Here is a 16,693-nt window from a genome sequence, read left to right as displayed (position 1 = left end):
ATCTTGTTTATCTTAATTCCCTAACTTTAGCACGCACTCAATCTTGAGTCCTCCACTCCATAAATGATCACTGGCTAGTCCTCCCTCATAGAAACATAGAAAGATGACGGCAGATAAGGGCTATAGCCCATCAAGTCTGCCCACTCTCTAGACCCACCCCTTGGAGTCAACTGACCCCTTTAATTATACTGCCACTTTACTTTACCCTAGTGACCCTATTCCTGGACTTGACCCCCGTAGGGATCCCACATAGGTATCTCATTTATTCTTAAAGTCAGGGATACTGCTGGCCTTGATCACCTGCACTGGAAGCTTGTTCCACTGCTCAATCACTCTTTCTGTAAAGAAGTATTTCCTTGCGTCTCCATGAAACTTCCCCCCCCCCCCCTGAGTTTGAGCGGATGCCCTCTTGTGGTCGAGGGTCCTTTGAGAAGAAAGATGTCGTCTTCCACCTCGACGCGTCCCGTAATGTACTTAAATGTCTCAATCGTGTCTCCCCTCTCCCTACGTTCTTCGAGAGTGTAGAGCCGCAATTTGTTCAGTCTTTCCTCGTACGAGAAACCCCCGAGCCCTGAGACCATCCTGGTGGCCATCCGCTGAACTGATTCCATTCTGAGCACATCTTTACGGTAATGTGGTCTCCAGAATTGCACACAGTATTCCAGATGAGGTCTGACCATGGCTCTGTACAATGGCATTATGACTTCAGCCTTCCTGTTGACGAAGCCTCTCTTGATACAACCTATCATCTGTCGTGCCTTAGATGAAGCCTTCTCCACTTGAGTGGCAGATTTCATGTCTGCACTGATGATCACTCCTAAGTCTCGTTCTGCTGTAGTCCTGGTTAAAGTTTCTCCATTCAAGATGTAAGCTCTGCATGGATTACCGCTTCCGAGGTGCATGACCTTACATTTTTTGGCGTTGAAGCCCAGTTGCCAGGTTGAGGACCATCCTTCTAATGTACGCAGGTCCTGCACCATCGTATCCTGAAGATTGCTGTCGCTTACTATGTTGCATAGTTTGGCGTCATCAGCGAATATTACCTTGAACTCCTTGAGTCAGATCCCCAATGAATATGTTGAAGAGGAGCGGGCCCAGGACTGAGCCCTGCGGCACTCCGCTGGTCACCTCTGATGTTTCAGAGAGGGTACCGTTAACCACCACCCTCTGAAGTCTGCCACTTAGCCAATCATTAACCCATGCAGTTAGTGTCTTTCCTAACCCCATCGATTCCATCTTGTTCAGCAGTCTGCGGTGTGGGACATCTAAAATCTACCTGACAATCTGCCTCTTTTCTGTAGAGCTCCAGCCCTAGGGAACTTTGTGCCTTTAACAGTCCATAGTGAACCACAGCCTTAAAACCTTCAAAACTTCAATCAAAACCTGGCTTTTTGAGCAAGCCTTTCATGAACCTCAGGAAAATTGATCTCGGCTTTTCTCAGGAGCATCTGGTATTTTTTCCTTTTTAAAAAAAAAAAAAAAAAGACTTTATTCCCCCCCTTCTATAAAGCTGAGTTAGGCTTTTTTATTGCCAGCAGTGGCGGCATTAGCTCCGACGCTCATAGGAATTCTATGAGTGTTGGAGCTTTTACTGCCGCTGCCAGCAATAATAAAGACTAACGTGGCTTAATAAAAGGGGGTATATATTATGATTGCATTCTATTTTTGTATGATAGTGCCTTTCCTATATGAAAATTGTATTTCGTTTCTCTTTTAAATTGTAAACTGCTATGCTAAGGTATTTATTTAATTTTAGTATTTGTATACAACTTATAGTCTAAGTAGATTATAGTCAGGTACTCAATCATTTTTCCCCATCTGTCCTGGTGGGCTCACACCATATCTAATGTACCTGTGATTCATGACATGGTGGGTGTAATAGAGGAGCACCGAAGGATCCGTGGACTGGCAGATGAAGTCGTGTGGAGGGTACTCTAGCTGCTGTGTTACTACGCTGGATTGAGACATATCTGATGGACTTTAGCAGCTAAGTGGTTTTTTTGGCCTAATGCTATGATTTCGGATCACTGTGCCTTTGGGCCCTGTTGCCACATTTTTTTCACGTGTGGGGTTATGTACCCCTGGTGCTTTTGAACATTGACTTTGCAAGCTATTACAGTGCTTTCTTCATCCTACCGGTTTGTTTGTGTAGGAGTGTATGTGAAGTGGAGTTTTTTGCCAAATGAAGCTGAACTGACGCTTTTTCTCCACTTCTTTTTTTGTTTTCTGTTTGATTGAGTGTTTCTCCTGCTGTGGATGGTTGGGTGTATGTATGTTTAAGCCTTGTAGCGTTGCTGAGCAGGTTCGTTTGTTCTGTGTGGGGTTGTGTTTGAGATATTTATGAGATTTAAATCGCCCTTCTTTCCTTAGTTTACATAATGCAATGCAATGGAGATTACCCCAGGGTAACAAGGAGCAGCATGGGATTTGAACCCACAACTTCAGGATGCTGAGGCTGTAGCTATAACCACTGCGGTAACAGAAAAAGGAGTGGGGTAGGGACATAGGTCAAACCACTGTAAGGACAATCAGTTTATTAAAATATCAACAAATTTCAAATTAAAAGTACATATATATAACATATGCATAAAATGTGACAGGCATAAAAAAAGTCCTTTGTAATGAAATGTATACTGGACCCCAACCCGGTCCGTGTTTCGGCCAAATGAGCCTTTTTCAGGGGTGTAAAGAGTAGCCTTAGCGTGGCTTCTACTTCATTGCAAAAGCTCTAACCACTTCACCATACACTCTCCACATATAAATAGCAGTATAGTAAGTACAGAATAAATAAAATAAATACTGAATAGGCAGCCATATTCTAATCAAGAGAGGGAAAACAGATTCATATTTATGCACTGAACATAAAAGATGGATGGCTGTAATCTTTTTAGTTGAAGTTAACTCACACCTACATAGATCATATTGCAGTAATCATTTCACGACATCAGGATGTGTAATGTAGAAAAGTTCAAAAGATTCTGGAGAGCGGATTTTACACAAGGCTAGACCAAGGGTAGGCAATTCCGGTCCTCGAGAGCCGGAGCCAGGTCAGGTTTTCAGGATAGCCACAATGAATATGTATGAGATGGATTTGCATGCACTGCCTCCTTGAGATGCAAATCTATCGCATGCATATTTATTGCGGCTATCCTGAAAACCTGACCTGGCTCTGGCTCTCGAGGACTGGAATTGCCTACCCATGGGCTAGACAACCCATTCTAAGAACATGAGAGAGATGTTTGTGGCGTGATAATTTGAAATCGAGCATCACCCTGAAGTAACAAAAGAATCAACAGGCACGCATTGCCTTTTGAAGAGAAACAGTTGTAGGGTGGGCTGGGGATGACTTCCTGTAATCCAGCTGCTGGATTCCAGCAAGAGGCTGTTTTCTCTGGGTTCAGAATCAGTTTGTGAAGATCAAGCCAGGATGCCACTGCTGTCGGTCAGCATTGCAATGGAAGCATGACAAAGCCTGGATTTGTTTTCTTTTAAGAAACACAAGGATTGTAATCTCAAAGTGACCAGTCAAAAAGGAAGGTGAGAGTGGAATGGAATGGAATATACAGAAAGGGAACCTAAGCGAGCCATACTGCAACTCAAATGAAGCATTAGACACTGTAATTTAAAAAGGCATGAATTACATAACAGCTTACATAAGCATTTACATACCAAATAGATGCACTGAATATTTATACTGTTAGCAGTCCCTTTCCCAACATCAGATAAAGCCCAGTTATAAAAAGAAACCAGAGCATCACTAGAGAATGTGTCCACTTGGTCCTCTCTGCTGTGTAATTTTAGCAAATATGTCATAGGGAGGCTAGGTTAATAAAGGTTTAACTTACAGACTGAAGCCTTTGCTAACCAACCACCCATGAAGCTTTGCAAAGCCTGGTGAAACTGTAAGGAATTCTGTGTGCTGAAGTATCACAAGATTCAACCATGTCATCTTACGGTTGTCCAGAAAAGCCTAGGGGTCCTTTTACTAAGGCGCGCTAAAGATTAGAATATAATGGGCGTGTTAGCATTTAGGGCATACTAAACTGGTTAGTGCGCCTTAGTTAAAGGACCCCCTAAAGTTGGATTGAAGTGAATTGAAGTTTATCCCATGAATTTGATTGTGGTTGATTGGAAAATAATTTAATCTTTTTTAAAGCCCATATTGAGGTCCCTCAAAGCCAGTGATTACATAAAGCTCCATTTTTCTTAAAATTTGCTATTATTTTTGCTTAATCAAGCAAATTTCTTGGTATTATAGTTATCACTTTTTTATGTTTTCACACTCGGCAATGATACATTGATAAAAAAGACATTTTATGCAAAGTCTTTTATTGAAAGTGGGGTATAAAAGGTGGTTGAATTCCTTAGAACCCCACTAATACAGTGCTACAATCACAAAAGAATAGGAAAACAATTCTCCTGTGATCACATAAAGATAGACATTTTATGCAAAAAAAATCTAGCTGTATTTTATTAAATGAACCTTTAATATCTGTACTGTATTGTGGAAAATAACAGAAATTTAACATACTTCGCTAATAGTTAAAAATGTACATTTTGGTGTAATCAACTACCAATGGCGTTCCAAACACTCAAGCATTCAATATCTTCTTACATGGTAACATAGTAGATGACAGCAGATAAAGACCCGAATGATCCATCTAGTCTGCCCAACCTAATTCAATCTAAAAATTGGGGGGGTTTTATTTTTTTTTTTTTGTTCTTCTCCTTAGCTATTTCTGGGCAAGAATCTAAAGCTCTGCCTGGTACTGTTCTTAGGTTCCAACTACTGAAGTCTCCGTCAATGCTCACTCCAGTCCATCTACACCCTCCCAGCCATTGAAGCCCTCCCCAGTCCATTCTCCCCCCAACGGCCATATACAGACACAGACCGTGCAAGTCTGCCCAGTACTGGCCTTAGTTCTTCAATATTTACTATTATTTTCTGATTCTAGATCCTGTGTTCATCCCACACTTTTTTGAACTCCGTCACCGTCTTCCTCTCCACCACATCTCTTTGGAGCGCTTTCCAGGCATCCACCACCCTCTCCGTAAAGAAGAATTTCCTTACATTGCTCTTGAGTCTACCACCCCTCAACCTCAAATTATGTCCTTTAGTTTTACTATTTTCCTTTCTCTTTAAAGATTTTGTTCTACGTTAATACCTTTCAAGTATTTGAACGTCTGAATCATATCTCCCCTGTCCCTCCTTTCCTCTAAGGTATACATATTCAGGGCTTCCAGTCTCTCCTCATACGTCTTCTTGTCACAAGCCTCCTATCATTTTCGTCGCCCTCTTCTATTAACTTCAAGCCTTTTTGTGCCCTTTACCAGATATGGTCTCCAAAACTGAACACAATACTCCCAAGTGGGACCTCACCAATGACCTGTACAGGGGCATCAACACCTCCTTTCTACTGGTTACGCCTCTCTTTATACAGCCCAGCATCCTTCTGGCAGCAGCCACCGCCTTGTCGCACTGTTTTTTCACCTTTAGATCTTCGGACACTATCACCCCAAGGTCCCTCTCCCCATCCGTACATATCAGCCTCTCCCCTCTGCATTTCTTTGCATTGAATTTTAGTTGCCAGATTTTAGACTATTCCTCTAACTTTTGTAGATCTTTTTTCACGTTTTCCACTCCCTCCTCGGTGTCTACTCTGTTACAAATCTTGGGGCTCCTTTTACAAAGCCGCGCTAGCAGTTTTAGCACACGCACCGGATTAGCGCGAGCGCTAGCTGAAAATCTACCGCCTGCTCAAAAGGAGGCGGTAGCGGCTAGTGCGTGTGGCAATTTAGCATGGGCTATTCCACGCGTTAAGGCCCTAGCGCGGCTTTGTAAAAGGAGCCCTTGGTATCATCCGCAAAAAGGCAAACTTTTCCTTCTAACAAACCCTTCAGCAATGTCACTCACAAACATATTGAACAGGATTGGCCCCAGCACCGAGGTTGCGAGGAGTTGAACAGCATTGCAAGCTTTATCTTGACTATCTCAAGAAGACATTGAGGCCTGCATTCTCTAACTGGTGCTGATTTTTTAGACTCTGGTAGGTACCCAAACTCAGTAAAAAAAAAAAAAATGCCACTGAAACAATGTTTTTTGACTGAGTTTCAAGGCGCCTAGCAGTGCCTTAAAAATTGGACCCAGAATCGCTCCTCCGTAGGCACTTTAGGCCACCTAATGCCACTGTGTGTATGGAGTGGTATTAGTCGGCCAAAGCACCTATGGAGGTGTGATTTACATTATTGGTAGGTACCAGAAATGTAGGCCAGGAAAACTCTGGCCTATATTTCTGGCACCTACTTTTGCCGGAAGTGCGATTCTGTACTTGGAGCAGCCGCATGATTGAAATGCGATCAGTGTCCGCTTTTAAGGCAGCCAGTTAACAACGATGCTTGTTACATAATCTGGGCCCGAATGCTTGAGTGTATGGAACGCCATTGGAAGATGACTACACCTATATGTATGTGTTTATCTATTAGTGAAGTTTGATAAATTTCTGTTATTTTCCACAATAAAGTGCAGATCTTGAAGGTTTATTAAATAAAATACAGGCAGTCCCTGAGTTACAATTGTCCAACTTAAGTATGACTCGTACTTAAGAACACGGTTGCAGCTTCATTTGATTTCACTGAGCAGTATTTCCAGTGGCATAGACTCCTACACTTCTCCTGCAACAGATTCAGGAATGATGCATGGCCACATAAAGAACAGTGTGTGGTTGTGCATGCTGTACCTTAGAGGGAACACTGGGAAGTTGGCCCTTTTATCAGCTGGGAGCAGAGGTGAGCAGCAAGAATCTGAAAATGTACAAGTTCTGAGTTGCAAACAAATCAGACTTAAGAACAGCTTTAAAGAAAATAACTCATACTTAACCCAGGGACTGCCTGTATAGGAATAATCAAGCCATTGTGATATCACTGATGAAGTTGGCTCTTAGGCATTGGCGGAATGAGGCATTATGACATCACAAGCTTTGGAATGTTGCTACTTAAGAGTGTGGTTGTGGCTTCATTTGATTTCACTGAGCAGTATTTCCAGTGGCATAGACTCCTACACTTCTCCTGCAGTAGATTCAGGAATGATGCATGACCACATTAAGAACAGTGTGTGGTAGTGCATGCTGTACCTTAGAGGGAACACTGGTAGGGGAAGTTGGCCCTTTTATCAGCTGGGAGCAGAGGTGAGCAGCAAGAATCTGAAAATCTGCAAGTTCTGAATTACATACAAATCCGACTTAAGAACAGCTTTAAAAACATAACTTGTTCTTAAGTTTCAAGTTTTTATTCAAATTTGATCACTTATCCAATTTCTAAGCAAATTTACAAGGTAAAATGTAAAAGAGAAACAAAAAACATAATAAAGATAAAAACAATGCCAATTGTCAATTTTTTAATCAAATATAACCCCTAGAATTAACCTGGGGACTGCCTGTACCGCTAGGTATTTTTGCATAAAAGTTATTTTTATCATTATTTGATCACAGGAGAATGTTAGCCTATTCTGTTGTGGTTGTAAAACTGTATTAGGAAACCAACCCCACTTATTATAATAAGAATATTGAAGAGTTTATAGCATTTCTGTACAGATTTATTGTTCTTTTTCAATAAAACAGGCTTGATATAAAATGTCATTTTATCAATGAATCACTGCTGAGTGTGAAAACAAAGTTATAGCTATAATATCAAGAAATTTGCTCCATTAAGCAAAAATAAAAGCAAATTTTAAGAAAACAGAACTTTATGTAATCAGTGGCTATGAGGGACCCCAGGATAGCTTTAAAAAATTGTTTTAATTATTTTCTGATCAAGCACAGTCAGATTCATGGGAAAAACTTCATTTCGCACGGTTTTTCCAACTTTAGTTTTTTTTTTTCTGGACAACCCTAATGCCACCTGTTCCAGAAATAAATACAGAGTAGTGATTGAACTCAATGCACAAGTGCTGGCAAGGAAGGAAGGAAGGAAATCCATGGCACTCAGTATCCCCCAGGAAGTCCTGCATTGTCCCATTTCCACCCATTAAGAAATTGTAGAGGACAGGAGTGGGAGCAAACTCTTCAAGGACTGTCAGGGATCTGGCAAACACGCTGCTTCTAAAATGTTTTCTGCAGGCTCAGATCTTTAATGGGCTATGCTGAATACAAAATGCATAGGATAAAAATTCAGGTGACATAAAGGGTATGAAGAAAGGAAGGGGTAGAGAGTAAGTACCGGTAATCCTTCATTAAAGAATTAAGAAATCCGCAAATGGTGCCAAAAATAAGTTCTCATTTGTACAGGAAGGCAACCAACTTTTTGTAAAATAGTCTCTCCTTTGCCCTGGGGCACATTTCATGCACTAGTACAATCACTGTGATTTTGTCCCAGAGGCTCTTGGGAAAGTTAATTTGCATAAATTATTATTATTATTTTTTTTTTTTTTAAATAAGTCTTACAGCATGCTTTTCTGTGGGTAAAAGGTTGTCCCTTTCCTCCTCCTCTTCCCTCTGGATGTTTTCTGACATCACCATCATTTCTATAGCAACACCAAAGCCCAGAGCATGAAAGTGGAGCTTAGTCCGGTCTTATCTACTTGGGGGTTTTCATGGGACGAGCACAGATGTGCAGCTTAGGGTCACAAAGTTCAGTGCCAATGGCCTTTCCAAAAGAGGACATGAATGCAAAGATAGTTTGTGCTAGGATCTGCTTTTTCATTTGTCAGTTATGTCAGTCAATTGCTGGTTACACAGGGAAGATTTAAATAAAGATCTCTGTGATTCATATAAATTCCCTGAGCAGGAGAAAGTGGGAATATGCCTGGGCTTCCCCGACCTCCTCTCATTCCTGCCTTTTGTGTCTGCATTAGTTGATCAGAAAATAGGGTGGGTCACCTGAAAACTTTGACCTTTATTTTAAATTACACCCACCTAGCCCCCTGAACGGAGTGGCCACAGTTCAAAGAAGGGAGGGCTGTCATTCTCAGGGCTGCTGTCTGGAAGAATATGCTGTGAGATGTGCCTTCATTTCCAATCACCAAGTGCCCTTCCATTATTCCTTTAAAAAAAATCTCATCTTCTTATGCTGCAAACAGAGGGATCCTCCAAGTTCGAACTACCCTGAACTTTACCCTGCTGACTTAAGGATTGGCAGCTGCACAGAATATGACAAAGGAAAGTCCCAGGTCTGTATCAAGGACTGGCATTACTCTTAGGTCACTGGGGAGGCAGAGAGAAGGAAAATCCGTTTCTGAAAATTGTTTAGTATGATTTATTCTTTACTGAGAAAGGATAGCATGTATATGACAAAACAAGCATCCTGTACTAACAGAACAGGATGAAATGGAGCAGATGAACTTGATATATATCAGGTTTCATTGGAACTGGTAATAAAATTAGCGAGGAAGCAATACATAAACCGCAAAATACAGTAACCACAAATGATTCTCAAAGAGTCTCTGGTTAGGTGCTGGTCATGAAACCAATATCCCTAATGTCTCTCAATACAATGGGCCCAAATTGGCGTATTTGTAGATGTAGTATAGATCCAGTATTACTGTATATCTCTGGCTATAGATGTGTATTTGGATAGTTCTTTATGCTTGTATGTATGCATATTTGTTAAATGTTGATATTCTGGCTATTTCTCTTGGCACTTGTGTGCCACTGTTTATGCATATATATACCCTGTAAAATATTTAGCAGACTTGATTTGGTGGGCTCCAAGCACTGGGACAGTCTTCTTGATAAATACTTCTTTTAGGCATGATTTTTTTTTTTTTTTTAATCTATTTCAGCTCAGTAGGATTTTAGGCCTGATTCTGGTATGGATAGCTTAGAGAAGGGTGCCAAATTCAAATGCACAGTGAGCCAAAATTAAAAACTTGGACAAAGTCACGGGCCAACCAAAACAAGTGCCGTGATCATAACCATGTTTAAGGACTGCCATTGGAGAATTAGAGCTGTAATCCTGCAGCCATGTTTAATTGAGATATGATCCTGAGAGAGGTCTGAAAGTCTTAAATCAGTGTCTGGAAGCAGCATTGCTCCACTTTTATTAGGGTTTCCAAATGAATCCAGAAAAAGGAGGATGGATTGAGACATCCGGGTTTTACTTCCACTGAAAGCAATGGAAGTAGTGGCATAGCAAGGGGGAGGGGTGGACCGGCACCTCTTCGCCCCCCCACCTCGCTTGTGCCCTCTTTAAATCTTCACTAGCATGAATTCCTATGAGCTGTTACTGCCGTGGCTGGCGCTAAAAACCACACTAAGTTTTTGTAAAAGGAGTGTGTGTGTGTGTGTGGGGGGGGGTAATTTCTCAAATCTGTCCTCCTTTTTCTGGAGCCATATGGTAACCCTAACTTTTATGGAATTTCCTGTTAGAAGAAACTTCTTAGATATTAGGTGGATGTTAGATGTTAAATCGAGATTAAATGTATCAAAGCCTGACAACTCCCTGTATCAAGGAATCACTCAAAAAGAAATGATTACAAATTATTCAAAACACAGCGGCAAAACTAATCCATAATGCCAAAAAAAAATAAAAATCGACCATGTTACCCCTCTCCTTATTAAATCACACTGGCTCCCGATTACACATTGAATTACATATAAAATTTTACTGCTTATCTACAAAACCAAACTAACACACATACCTGCATTTATAGACGGACTTCTTATCCCGCACGGTCCAACTAGAACACTTCGATCAGGTAACCAGCATCTTCTGGTTATTCCTTCCCCACGACACCTATTCTACGATACCACCAGAAAGAAGATTTTCTCCCATACAGCACCTACAGTGTGGAACTTCTTGCCCTCACATCTCCGGGAGGAAATACCTAAGGATAGATTTAGCACAAACTTAAAGACCTTCCTTTTTTAAGGACGCTTATGATAAGTAGAAGCTAGACCTTTGGGAAGAATCCAACCTGGTTCATAGTCAGTGGCGCGCAAGATGCCAGCGCGCTGACAATCCAGCACTGACAATTCGGCGCAAGACAGAAGTACGCAAAGGAAAAAGTAATTTTTAAAGAGCTCCAATGGGGGGTTTGGGGTGGCAACCCCCCCCCCCACTTTATTGGTTAGTGTTCGCACTGCTGTTGGAGGGGGACTCGGGGGGTTGGAAACCTCCATTATAGCGAAAACGGAACTTTTTCTGATTTTTTTTGGGAAAAGTTCAGTTTTCTCTATAATGTCCACAAACCCGCAACGGCAGCGCGAACACTAACCAATAAAGTGGAGGGGTTGCCACCCCAAACCCCAGTCGGAGCTATTTAAAAATTATTTTTTCCCCTGCGTGCTTCTGTCTTGTGCTGAATTGTCGGCGCGCTGGCATCTGGCGCATGATTATCCCGTTACCATCCAACCTTGAACGATGTAAATCAAATCTAAAGTCTTTTCTATTCAAAGATGCATTTGATCTATAACATCAGATAATCCACTTTCATCCTCTATCACAGACGCTAATTCCCCTGCCTATTTGTATTGCCTTTCCACGTCTTCCTATCCTCTTCAAAAATGTATTTCTCCCCTCCTACCTCCTGTAATCATGTCAGTCCATAGTGTCCATGTAAATACATGTATTGTTTTTGCACAATGACAAATGTTTGTATATCCCCCCCCCTTTTTTTATTGTAAAACCACTTAGAAATCTGATAAGCAGGATAACAAATTTTAATAAAACTTGGAAACTTTGACCTCAAGAAGAAGGAAGTGCTTATCCCCCTCTTCCTGTGCTGACCTTTTTTCTCTCTCTCTCCTATTACAAATTGTACTTCTCTTGTCTCTCTATATGTCACCTAAGTCTTATTGTTCTAATGTCTTCCCCTTTGATTTTTAAGTGGTATATCAAATTTTAAATAACACTCTGAAAAAATCTGTTATTGTAATTCTATAACTGGTATAAAGTTTGTGGAAGGTGCTGAGATTTTCCCTCAGCTGGCCACACACAAGCAGAGACTGAATCAGCTGTGCATTTGAATGAAAATGTAAAAGGTGAAACACACTGGTAAAGAGCAATCTCGTGCAGTGAAAATGCATTTGGGCCATCTGGGATTTTAAGATTTGAATATGCGCTTTCTGAGGTCAGGTGGCAATGTTTTTAAAGCTCACCATCCTTCTGTCAGACATTCGTCTCTTGCCTTCAGCATGCATCGGTCTTTCCCTAGCACCTCACTTACTTAAAAAAATTAAAATAATTGATTTCCCAGCAATGTGGGAAGGCAAGAGCGAGCCCGGAACGCTTCTGATGGCGGTTCGCTTTTTTTTTTTTAAATTCTTTATTCATTTTCAATCTTACATCAAGTGTACAAACAAAACAATACACTTAAACACATCACTTGACAATCTTACTAATTTATCTTACAATACATAAAATTACCACCCTCCCCTCCCATCATTCCTCCATTATTTTCCCAATATGAATAATAAAAAATATACTCCCCCCCCCCAACATTAGGTGGTGTAAATTTCGCTTTTTGGGGCTTCCAATTTAATTGGAACCTCCCATGGCAGGAACAAGATAGGCTTTAATTTAACATAAGACATAAGCAACACGATTATTATAAAACAATACACACGTACAAGTCTTATTCCGATTGCCTCGAGAAACAATCCCTAGCGCAGAAGTGACTGCTGGTCCCAATGCTCAGCAGAGGCTCTCGGGGGAGCTCCGGATCCGCCCCGAACTTCCATAGCGTGTTTTGGAAGCCGCCTGGGTGCTGACGTATGCGTGGGCGGGGCCAGCGTGCTGGGGAATCCCGCCCCGCCCCCCTGTTGCTGCTGCTGCAGGAGCCGAGTGAGTGGAACCGAGGCCGAGATGCGCTCTAATGCTCGGACAGTATCTGCCGCTGCAGCCGCTGGCCCACCCCCGTCGCCGCCATGAGCAGCCGCACAGCCCGCCGAAGATGTTCGAGAGCTCACGCAGGATGAGGAACCTTTGGGACGAGGTGAGGCTGGAAGTGGCTGGAGATCTCAGCCCGGTGCTGCTGAACAGCTTCACCCAGCTGGATCCCGACCTTCCAACGCTGGAGGTAAGAGCCGGGGCACTGATCGTAGGGATTTTTTTTTGAGAGAGATGAAGGGGTGGGGGAGCGGGAGGTTCGGGTTTGTCTGTGGGGAAGGGGGGTTGTAACTTCGAGGTTGTTTCTCTTCCTGCTGTGGACGTGGTAATGCATCTCTGGACTTGGATCACTAGTGATATGAATTTGGCGTTCTCAGCGGAACGTGGAGTTGATTAGATTCTTGAAGAATGCCCTGTGGATCATAAAGGTAGTGTTTTCTTAATCTAAACAAGGGTGAGGGATGAAGTATACTCGGGATTCAGTTCCTATAACAAAGGAAATAAGGTGATACTTTTTATTGGATTAACTCAATGCATTATATGATGAGCTTCCCAAGGTAACTCTTCTTCAGATCAGAAAAAAGTAAATGTTGACAAATAGCTGTATATATATATATAAGGAAAACATGAAAGCATTTCAGGTTTAGGAAGTGGGTGGGCAGGAGACAGAAAGGTGGCAGAGTAGTTTTAAATATCTTTGTTGTGGGGAAAAAGCCCAGATCTCTGTTAAGTCCTGTTGGTAGGTATCAAAATACCTTATTTTGATTTCAAAGGTTTTACCTTCTTGGATTGTTTTAAAGATCACTTTTAGTATTCTCACCATAAAATCATGGGTGCAGTGGTCAGTTTTTCCAAAGTGTTGTCTGACAGAGGTGACATCCTGGTTGGTATTGCAATTCTTATGATATTTATGTAGGTTGATTCTGGTCTTTAGCATTTGGCTTGTTTCACCAATGTAACATTTATGCTGAATGTTTTTCCCTTAAGAGTGACTCTGGGATCCTTTGAGATGTGCTTGTACAGTTTGCAGTTTATCACACCACAAGGATGTGTGCCATTCTGTTCTTCATGGGTTTGTGTGGGAGTTTGCATTTTACCAAGTTTTGTTTCAAATTACTGTTTCCCCACTGTCTTATTAATTTTGGGTCCAAAACACATACTAGGGCTTATTTTCGAGGATGTCTCTTTTTTTTTTTGTACAGTGGTCATCTCTCACCCATCCCCTTGTGCAGCATCTTTCTATCCCTTCCTCCCATCTCCCTCATGCAGCAGAAACCTGAAAGCAATTTCATTGTGTTGTGTTAGATCTAATCTAAGCTTTGTTCTTGTATGCCACATCTTCCCTGTAAATTACAGATCATCCTTAAACAAACTGAATTTCAAATGTCTTAACATTTCTGAAATAAAAAAAGTCTTGAGATCTTTGTGGAACAGATAATATGAAGCCATTCCCCCCTGTGCAGCAGAACCCCGACGACCCGCCAATCCATCCCCCTGCACAGCATTTTTCCATCTCTCCCTTCCATCCCCTTGTTCAGCAGAACCCCGCCAACCCATCCCCCTGTGCAGCATCTTTCCATCTCTCCCTTCCATCCCCTTGTTCAACAGAACCCCAACGACCCCGCCAACCCATCCCCTTGGCGCAGCATCTTTCCATTGCTCCCTCCCATCCCCCTGTGCAGAAGAATCCCGATGATCCCACCAACCCATCCCCCTGCACAGCATCTTTCCATCTCTCCCTTCCATCCCCTTGCTCAACAGAACCCCAACGACCCCGCCAACCCATCCCCTTGGCACAGCATCTTTCCATTGCTCCCTCCCATCCCCCTGTGCAGCAGAATCCCAATGATCTCACCAACCCATCCCCCTGTGCAGCATCTTTCCATCTCTCCCTCCCATCCCCACGTGCAGCAGAACCCCGACAATCCTTCCACCTTGAGGTCAACATACCTCCATTCTAAACAACAGCGACAGCAGCACTGAACAGACTTCGCTGATGGCATCATGTTGCACAGGGAAAGCCCCGGCGGAGAAGGCCACGAAGCAGCCTGTTCAGTGCTGCTGCCGCTGCTGTTTGGAACAGAGGTATGTTGGCTTCATGGTGGGAGGGTCGGTGGGGGTTCTGCTGCGCAGGATGGGAAGGAGGGATGGAAAGATGCTGCACATTGAGGTGGGGGGGAGAAAGCACAATTGGGGAGTGTCGGGAACATTCAGGAGGGGCTTTGGGGGTTGCAACAACTATATTAGGACCTACCCCGAAAATCATGCTAGGGCTTATTTTCTGGGAAACACGCTAGGTGGCTGATGGAAGGCCAGCACAGGTGGAGGTGGGAATATTTCTTTTAGTAATTCATCTTCCTGGAGTAGTGGTTGTAGATCTCTTATAACTTTTCTTAGTTTTTCCAGCTCTGGATTTTATGTCACTATCAAGTGGGTCCTGTCTGTGGTTTTCTTGTCCTTGTAATGTAGTAAGTTTTCTCTGGGTGTTTTAAGGGATGAGGCAATATTCTTGGAGACTATTTTAGGGTTGCATCCTTTTTGTTTAAAGGATTCCGTCAGGGTCTTTAGGTGTTTATCTCTGCCTTTGGAGTCGGAGCAGATGCGGTGGTATTGTGTGGCTGGGCTGTGTACTATATATTGGATTTTTTTTTTATATGTGAAGGATGAAAGCTGGAATAATGATGATTATAATTCAGACTGAAACTTGTTTTCACATGGGTTTTATATGTGTTTGGTACAGAAACAGTGGATGCTATACTTTGGAATTTTTTTATTTGTCAGATAGGCTTTTTCTAGCTTGTGCTATATATTGAATTTAAACAATACATTTAGGAGCCGATATCTAATAGCATGGTGAAAGGCTTAATGTAAATACCAGCAGCAATATTTAAATTGGTACTATATTTGGCATCACTGAATGAATGAGCAACATAAAATATGCAAGTGTGAATCAAAAATTAAAGGCAATTGTTAAATTACACAACAGATCTAGTGAAATGCAACATATGTACTCGTACATTGCGTGTTGGATAATTCGTCTGTTCACAGTGCAGCGCTCGGCCACTAGTCGTGTGGCAGCCATGAGGTCAGAAACATGGATGCTCCATTGCAAAATTGCACCATCGAAGAACAACATGCAGTAGAGCGCCCTCTTTAGGCAGAGGGAGGGAAACCTGTGGAAATTCACCATCGGATATTGACTCAGTGAATCAACAAAAGGTTTATGAATGGGTAAAAAGGTTTAAAGTGGGAAGAGCAGGTTTAACCGACGAAGGTCATTCTGGTCACCCATCAATGTTGCGCATACAAGAGCACATTGATAGGGTGGATGCCTTGATTAGATAAGACCAATGGATATCAGCAATGGATCTGCATTTGCCATAATGCGTGATGACATGGGATACAGGAAAGTCTGCGTACAATAGGTTCGCAAGCAGCTTATTGATCTGTGTGGAGGTTGCGACCCGGTTCCTGAGATGGTATGAAGAAGAGCCAAGTATTCTGAAGAGAGCTGTCACCAGTGTCGAGACATGGGTGCATCACTGCGACTCGGAGAGCAAAATAACAAAGCATGATGAAGTAAAGGAAGCGGTGATCACCTGGATTCGGAAACAGACGAAAAACCTTTACAGTACGGTTGCTACCAAAGCTACAGTATTTGTTTAGTTTGGGCATCTTCAGCAGGCCTAGGCTAATTTAATAGCTTATCCAGACAGAGGTGAAAATTGCTGCTTTGGAGATGCTCAGTCTCTTTACAGATAATGTTGGCTGTTTATAGGGATTTTTGGCTTGACGCTGTCTGTAGAGTGTATCTCATTTTGTGTTTGCTAACCACTAGTGAAGTTGTAATTTCTTTTGAATATTGGTCCTT

General features: G+C 42.2%; 1 protein-coding gene and 1 long non-coding RNA gene across 5 annotated transcripts in view; one reads left to right on the top strand and one right to left on the bottom strand.

Annotated features, from left to right (window-relative positions):
• The window catches only part of LOC117367969, a 35,851-nt gene extending 23,205 nt beyond the window's left edge, over window positions 1–12,646 (bottom strand). The window contains exons 1-2 of the long non-coding RNA XR_004540888.1: window positions 12,564–12,646; window positions 10,634–10,819 (exon numbers count right to left, since the gene is read on the bottom strand). This is a non-coding gene — a long non-coding RNA (uncharacterized LOC117367969). The remainder of the gene's footprint in view (window positions 1–10,633; window positions 10,820–12,563) is intronic.
• Window positions 1–16,693, top strand: part of RALGDS (ral guanine nucleotide dissociation stimulator) — a 162,552-nt gene that overhangs the window by 85,456 nt on the left and 60,403 nt on the right. For 2 of the 4 annotated variants that reach the window (XM_033961117.1, XM_033961116.1), the window contains exon 1: window positions 12,771–13,012. The exons of the other annotated variants lie outside the window; for them this stretch is intronic. In XM_033961117.1, coding sequence (XP_033817008.1) covers window positions 12,809–13,012 — 204 coding nt within the window. In that variant the 5' untranslated portion in view covers window positions 12,771–12,808. Of the gene's footprint in view, window positions 1–12,770; window positions 13,013–16,693 lie in introns of those variants that run through there. 4 annotated transcript variants of the gene reach the window in all.

Source organism: Geotrypetes seraphini, chromosome 10, assembly GCF_902459505.1.
Source record: "Geotrypetes seraphini chromosome 10, aGeoSer1.1, whole genome shotgun sequence".
Taxonomy (NCBI): Eukaryota; Metazoa; Chordata; class Amphibia; order Gymnophiona; family Dermophiidae; genus Geotrypetes; species Geotrypetes seraphini.
Note: the sequence above shows the minus strand (reverse complement) of the source record. Positions and strands in the feature narration are given on the sequence as shown.